Source organism: Haliotis cracherodii, unplaced genomic scaffold (genome assembly GCF_022045235.1).
Source record: "Haliotis cracherodii isolate W230 unplaced genomic scaffold, xgHalCrac1.p SCAF_13, whole genome shotgun sequence".
NCBI classification, from domain to species: domain Eukaryota; kingdom Metazoa; phylum Mollusca; class Gastropoda; order Lepetellida; family Haliotidae; genus Haliotis; species Haliotis cracherodii.
Window position 1 is genome coordinate 18,714,771 of NW_027266268.1, and position 7,704 is coordinate 18,722,474.

General features: G+C 39.2%; 1 protein-coding gene across 1 annotated transcript; it reads left to right on the forward strand.

The window, feature by feature from the left end:
• The first annotated feature begins 4,201 nt into the window (after positions 1 to 4,201).
• Positions 4,202 to 7,115, forward strand: LOC139459022 (uncharacterized). Its single transcript, XM_071240464.1, has 5 exons — positions 4,202 to 4,259; positions 4,495 to 4,734; positions 5,640 to 5,867; positions 6,171 to 6,428; positions 6,757 to 7,115. Exons 1-5 carry the CDS (start codon positions 4,202 to 4,204, stop codon positions 7,113 to 7,115), a joined length of 1,143 nt encoding a protein of 380 aa, XP_071096565.1.
• Positions 7,116 to 7,704: the final 589 nt, after the last annotated feature.

A 7,704-nucleotide genomic window follows, 5' to 3' on the forward strand; every position in this document is an offset into this window, starting at 1 on the left:
TAAACATAAAAGAAGAAACACCCAATTGTAACCATGATGTGCGCTTGTATGATGATACTTTTATATGTATTTTGGGCCGGAGCCTTGTACTGTTTAAAACTGTCCAAAGAGGTTTTTGTTGACAACAGATAAAAAATCTGAGAAAAAAAATATATGTAAATTCATTTGGATTGCCAGAATTAAATCATAGGTACATGTACGGAATATCAATGTCATCAATGTCATCAAATGTCATCTTACACTCGTCACGAAGAAGTTGACAGTTCGATTCTCTATATGAATCTGGGGTTACGATACTATAGATAACATTGAAAAGCTTCACTTATACTTGCTGAAACTAACTGTTGGTCTTCGGCAATTTACTTACTATATTAATGGTGAATTAGGAGCATTCCTTGTTAATAATATTAAAATAGCTACAAAATGTTTGCATACTGATATAATTTAGAAACAGTTACTTACCAATTTAAGTTGTCTTCATGCGTTAAAAAATTAGACAGCACTATTACATTCTCTCATAATGTCGACAATGTTACGTCACATTAAGCATATTCTGAACAACTGTGGTTTACCTTACATCTTTGATAACCCTAGTTCTGTATCCAAACAATGGCTAGTCTCTTCTGTGGAGGCAACGCCAAAAGTACAGTCATACAGCAGTTCAGAGACAATATTAATAAAGCTCTAAAGGTAATTATTATAAATTGTCAAAAGATGTCCTATCTTTTGAAATATTCCTTCTTTTTTCTAAAAACATTTCATATCCAATTATGACATTTAGGACTTTTAACCTTCATTTACCTGGAGATACTGGCCGCTGGGAAAAAATAAAAAACATACCTAGAGAATTTAGAAGATGTCATCTATGCAACTCGCCAGCAATGGAATAAAGTTTATAGTACTGATGTATGGTTTGGGCAGATTATTTCGGTTAACATACTGGAAAAACGTCAAGCGAAAATGCGCTGACATGACGTTTTGATGCTATAGATTATTTCGCAAAAAATAGAAACAATGGAATGAACTGTATGGACAGATTTAAGCCGAATCTTAGAGCACACACGATTTACGCAAAGCATATCATAAATAGGTAAAACACGTTTTATACGGGGTATTTCAATCAGACAACCAATAAGACAGCTGAGTATTTTGTTTTGGTTTGTATTGATAAAATTAACGTGCTATGTACATCTACTTTTCTCAGTGCATCCAAGTAGTTTCCCACACCTCGACATACACTGTTCACTATCTGTTTGGTCACGTGTACCAACACACAATGTAATAACTGGTGATTTAGACACCTGTATCATGATATGGTTTGCATATGCCAATATATATCTTTAGTTTGTTGTGTGCGGTCACGTTGCTATGGGCCATGGAATGGAACAGTGGGAGTATATGGTGAAGTAAGTTGTATTGGTGTAGAGTAAATGGTTAAGTAGGCTGTGTTTATATTGAGCACAATGGTGAAGTAAGTTGTTTTCGTGTAGAGTATATGGTTAAGTAAGTTGTGTTTTTGTAGAGTATATGGTTAAGTAGGCTGCGTTTATGTGGAGTATATGGTGAAGTAAGTGTGTTTGTGTAGAGTATATGGTTAAGTAGGCTGTGTTTATGTGGAGTATATAGTGAAGTAAGTGTGTTTGTGTGGAGTACATGGTTAAGTAGGCTGTGTTTATGTGGAGTATATGGTGAAGTAAGTGTGTTTCTGTAGAGTATATGGTTAAGTAGGCTCGTTTATGCGGAGTATATGGTGAAGTAAGTGTGTTTGTGTGGAGTACATGGTTAAGTAGGCTGTGTTTATGTGGAGTATATGGTGAAGTAAGTGTGTTTGTGTAGAGTATATGGTTGGCTCTGTTTATGTGGAGTATATGGTGAAGTAAGTGTGTTTGTGTAGAGTATATGGTTAAGTAAGTTGTGTTTGTGTGGAGTATATGGTTAAGTAGGCTGTGTTTATGTGGAGTATATGGTGAAGTAAGTGTGTTTGTGTGGAGTATATGGTTAAGTAGGCTGCGTTTATGTGGAGTATATGGTGAAGTAAGTGTGTTTGTGTGGAGTATATGGTTAAGTAGGCTGTGTTTATGTGGAGTATATGGTGAAGTAAGTGTGTTTGTGTGGAGTATATGGTTAAGTAGGCTGCGTTTATGTGGAGTATATGGTGAAGTAAGTGTGTTTGTGTGGAGTATATGGTTAAGTAGGCTGTGTTTATGTGGAATATATGGTGAAGTTAGTGTGTTTGTGTGGAGTACATGGTTAAGTAGGCTGCGTTTATGTGGAGTATATGGTGAAGTAAGTGTGTTTGTGTGGAGTATATGGTTAAGTAGGCTGTGTTTATGTGGAGTATATAGTGAAGTAAGTGTGTTTGTGTGGAGTACATGGTTAAGTAGGCTGTGTTTATGTGGAGTATATGGTGAAGTAAGTGTGTTTCTGTAGAGTATATGGTTAAGTAGGCTCGTTTATGCGGAGTATATGGTGAAGTAAGTGTGTTTGTGTAGAGTATATGGTTAAGTAGGCTGTGTTTATGTTGAGTATATGGTGAAGTAAGTGTGTTTGTGTAGAGTATATGGTTGGCTCTGTTTATGTGGAGTATATGGTGAAGTAAGTGTGTTTGTGTAGAGTATATGGTTAAGTAGGCTCGTTTATGCGGAGTATATGGTGAAGTAAGTGTGTTTGTGTAGAGTATATGGTTAAGTAGGCTGTGTTTATGTTGAGTATATGGTGAAGTAAGTTGTGGTTGTGTAGAGTACATGGTTAAGTAGGCTGTGTTTATGTGGAATATATGGTGAAGTAAGTTGTGGTTGTGTAGAGTATATGGTTAAGTAGGCTGTGTTTATGTGGAATATATGCTGAAGTAAGTTGTGTTTGTGTAGAGTATATGGTTAAGTAAGTTGTGTTTGTGTGGAGTATATGGTTAAGTAGGCTGTGTTTATGTGGAGTATATGGTGAAGTAAGTGTGTTTGTGTGGAGTATATGGTTAAGTAGGCTGTGTTTATGTGGAGTATATGGTGAAGTAAGTGTGTTTGTGTGGAGTATATGGTTAAGTAGGCTGTGTTTATGTGGAGTATATGGTGAAGTAAGTGTGTTTGTGTGGAGTATATGGTTAAGTAGGCTGCGTTTATGTGGAGTATATGGTGAAGTAAGTGTGTTTGTGTGGAGTATATGGTTAAGTAGGCTGTGTTTATGTGGAATATATGGTGAAGTAAGTGTGTTTGTGTGGAGTATATGGTTAAGTAGGCTCGTTTATGTGGAGTATATGGTGAAGTAAGTGTGTTTGTGTGGAGTATATGGTTAAGTAGGCTGTGTTTATGTGGAATATATGCTGAAGTAAGTTGTGTTTGTGTAGAGTATATGGTTAAGTAGGCTGTGTTTATGTGGAGTATATGGTGAAGTAAGTTGTGGTTGTGTAGAGTATATGGTTAAGTAGGCTGTGTTTATGTGGAGTATATGGTGAAGCAAAATGTATTTATATGGTTAAGCATTTTATGTTTATGTGGAGTATGTGGTGAAGCTGGTTGTGTTTTTGTAGAGTACAAGGTTAAGTAGACTTTGTTTATGTAGAGGATATGGTCACAAAAAAGCGTCATGAATAAAGAAATACTTCAAGTGATAAGCCTTTTCGCAAACATAAAAAAACAATGGAATAATTGGCGAGCCAACAAGCTAACAAAGTGTCGTCTTTTCTCAATTTTAGTTTATAAAAAAGAAACTGTCATGAAATAACACTTAAAGTCCCCCGTCCACCAAAAGGCTCTTGGCTTACAACTTAATTATCTCAGGGCAGATACTCCATGATTCCTCGTAGCCCGTAGGTTGTTCTCTACATATTGCAGTGAAGCTTCCTCTCATTAGAACATGTCACTGGTACTAATTACTAATCATCGAACAGAAATCTTCGTTCGAAATATCTTCCAAGTGAACAATTAACTTTACATGAATCTTCTTATATTTAGGAGTTTGATCGGTAGGTAGCCTTGTTCCGTTTAATGCTTCCTTTTAAGTCTCATTTCATGTAACGCTATAATAGCCCAGGGGTATGTATGGGGTTGGTCTTTTCTAATGAGTACTTCCTTAATCCTACTTTAAAATCCTTAACAACTCCCAATTACGCCATATTGCCTAAGGCGTCATTTAACATTTGATTGCCTCATACGCATATAAGCCGTGATTTGCAACCACTGATCATCATTCGATCCCATCTTCCACAATGGTCTTCATCATCTGTTTAGCGGCTCTTCTGGTTGTGGCGAAAGCCAATAATTTTGGTAATTATATTCATGCTTTGCAGTATATGTTTACAAAGTTGGAACAGATCTTGGAACTGTTAGGCTTCAGATATCGTATATACAAGGCACACTGAACTCCTTGGGTGTCGTAGATACAAAATACGCTTAAGTATGGTTAACAAATCTTTAAACCATTTATACTTCGATTCCAATTATGCAAATTAACGATTTTAAAACAGTGCGTTCAACACTAATTTTTCTTTTGCATACCCAGGCTACAACATCGCCCTGAACCGCCCCACCGGCTCCAGTAGTGTCTTCGTCAACGGTGTGCCCCCCATCACCGCCAACTCAAACCTCGCCGTCGACGGGAACTTCAACTCCGACTTCTTTGGCGGCTCATGTTTCTCTAGCGCTGATGTGGCGACAGATCCCAACCCCTTCTGGTTCGTGGATCTGGGTGCCCGCCGCTACGTGTCCGGCCTCACCCTCACCAACAGGGGCGACTGTTGCGGTAAGTTAAAGACTCTACAGCTATACCAGTTGACATTGCCATTCTGGAATCCCTTAGATATATTATAATTCTAAACACATCCGCCACAAAGAATTCCTAACTCACCCATTGATAGAAATAAGCTCAGCAAAAAGTTCTTATAAGATTTTGATAATGACAAGAATAAATTCCAAATATTCAGCGTAGGTGTCTTTCATCAACAATAGCTGTATTTGAACACATGAGTTCCTTATCCACATCCATATCTATGTCCATTTGTCAAGGGGGCACAGGTGTCCCAGTCGTCTGAGGCGCCACGATTCGCTGTGCAGAGTTGCCTCCCTTGGGCACGTCAGAAACCTATGATTGTGGGTTCGAATTCATGTCGCCCCGATTATGTTTCTAGGTTTGTCAGCACCATACCCGTGCTCGTTGGTTTCACCGAAGTGGTAAACGTGTGAGACCTAAATCACTTGGGGCTTTCCTCCCACATTAAGCTGACACGCTGTAATATAACTTGAATAATGTTAAAAGCGGCGTTAAACCCAACTCACTCACTCACTTTATTTGTCAAACATATATACTTACAAACCCACTTGATGACATCATATTGCCTCACCAGAACAATGAACAATCGATAAACAATCACTTGTCAAATATCCTGCACAAAAACACTTTGGGATGATGCATACCCTCTTGGATATTTCTGTTGTGAAGAATGAGCACGCTAACGCATTGTGGTCAATATATTACAAAGATGTCTTTCAATCTTTATTTTTAACGTAAGAATTTTACTTTGAGAAGTATGCACTCCTTGACCGCACTAGCAAAAGCATCTAGTGACTAGAATCGACATTTAATCAACGATATGTGCAACATGCTGTTGTGCTATTGAAATTTGAAGAAGGGCATTGTCTGTGTTGCAGCTGATCGTCTGAGTGGTCTGATGATCGAAGTCTTTGAGTTCAATCCCACCACCAGTTCCGAGACTCCCGAGTTCTGCTCCATGGTCATTGGTGGAGTGGCCCTTGGTCAGACTGTTTCACTCTCCTGCTCTCCGATGGTGACTGGACGTTACGTCCGTATCAGGAAACCCGCCGCCACCGCCCCTCTCACCATCTGCGAGGTCGTTGTTTCCGGAGGCAACTTCAATAGTATGTACCCTTTGTCCTATATGAAACCTTTTACATTCAAATTCAGTGATAGTACTACCATACTATGTATGCGAGTCCTATAATGTATTTACACGGTAATCAGTTATGTATATTACTCAAACAGAGAGGGAAGAGTAATCTTAAGAATATAATTGTTTTTTTCTTGTCCATATATTATCATATGGATGTGATTTCAAAACGTGGAAAACTTGATCAGTCGAATTGGACCTTCACATCCATTTGAAGTCAGGCATGCTCTACACAAAGCCCGTTATTAATATCAACTCTTTTTTCATATTTCAGATAAATTTAATAAATTTCCCTCCACCAACGTCGCTGTGAATCGCCCAGCGCGCGCTACCTCTCAGTTTACTTTCGCTGCCGCCAACCTGGTTGCCTCCCCTGGCCTGGCTGTGGACGGCAACTTTGACAGCCAGTTCGTCACCGGAAGAAGCTGTTACTCCAGCGCCATTGGCGACACAAACCCAACCTTATACATCGACCTCGGCGCCTACTACTACATCAGCTCCGTCACCGTCACCAACAGGGGCGACTGTTGTGGTGAGCATTTTCACGTTGTGTTCTTGTGTTCCTTAAGATACATTTCTCCACGCTGGAAATACACATCAAAAGTAGTAAAAATGCTTATTTAGGTTCAGCAATATGTGTGTGTTTGAGTTGGGCGTAACGCGGTATTGATCAGTATTCCGTCATACCACGGCGTGTCAGCTAAAGATTGTAGTGAAGCCCGAAGTGATGCAGGCCTCAGACGTTTACAACTCTCGTGAAACGTGACCATTATGATACATGTTAATATATTTGAGGAGTACACAGTAATTATTTATACATGTCTTCTGATACGAAATGAGCATTTTCTTTACAATTCCAGCTGAACGCCTGCGCAACATCAACATCGAAACTCTTCTGAAAGACCCCTACAGGTACCTGGAGTTCCCTAAACTTTGCGGCACCATCACTGGCAACGTCGCTGCAGGAGCTAACTTCACTGTCAACTGCTTTGCGCCCAATGTAGCCCGCTACATCAAGATCCAGAAAACCAGTATGGTTGACAGCAATGATCTCTTGACCCTCTGTGAAGTTCAAGTAACCGGAAGGTTCGCATCCCACAGCGAGATCACCAACAAATCTGTTGACAACGACGTTTCTCAGGCTCTGGTAGCCAACGGAATTATTTCCAGTGTTGAAACCAATGATAACTTGAGTGGCGGGAATCGGGCTGTTAATTAATCTCAAGTTAACAATGAAAGTCAGTTGTAATGTTTAGTTTCTGAAACCAACTCAGCGAAAGCATTATGCCCTACCCATTAAAAAATACTAGGAAGAGTGACTCAGTCAAAATCTTCCCTCTCCGTTCTGTGTAAAGTGTAATCACAAAATGGCTGAAATATTGCCGGAGAAAATCACTCACTCATTGTGTACAATTTAGATTTGTTAATTATTGTTTTGTAATGACAAAGGTAAAGTCTGAATTAATCTGATAAAACACAAGGGACACTAAGGAAGCATTCAGATATGCTACTTAGGTACAATCGCCGAATTGAGAAATTTGATAAAATAACTGTTCATTTAAATGACCATTATTTATTGTTGTTGCAGCCATGTGCATCAATATTTGTGAAGGTTTGTTTGTTCTCCTATACAAAATTATTAAAGAACCCCGATATTGATAACAGCCATCTTCGTGATTTGTTTGTCATCACCCCGTGAGAATCCCGGGCTAGATATGTTGACTTGCAGCCTGGTGACCCGTGAAGATCCGGGGTAGAATAGGTCTTCAGCAACCCATGCTTGCCGTAAAAGGCGACTATGCTCGTCG

Coding starts and splice junctions, on each gene's coding strand:
- LOC139459022 (XM_071240464.1), top strand. CDS start 4,202: ATGGTCTTCATCATCTGTTTAGCGGCTCTTCTGGTTGTGGCGAAAGCC. Junction 4,735..5,639: donor CAACAGGGGCGACTGTTGCG/GTAAGTTAAAGA, acceptor TCTGTGTTGCAG/CTGATCGTCTGAGTGGTCTG. Junction 5,868..6,170: donor TTCCGGAGGCAACTTCAATA/GTATGTACCCTT, acceptor TTCATATTTCAG/ATAAATTTAATAAATTTCCC.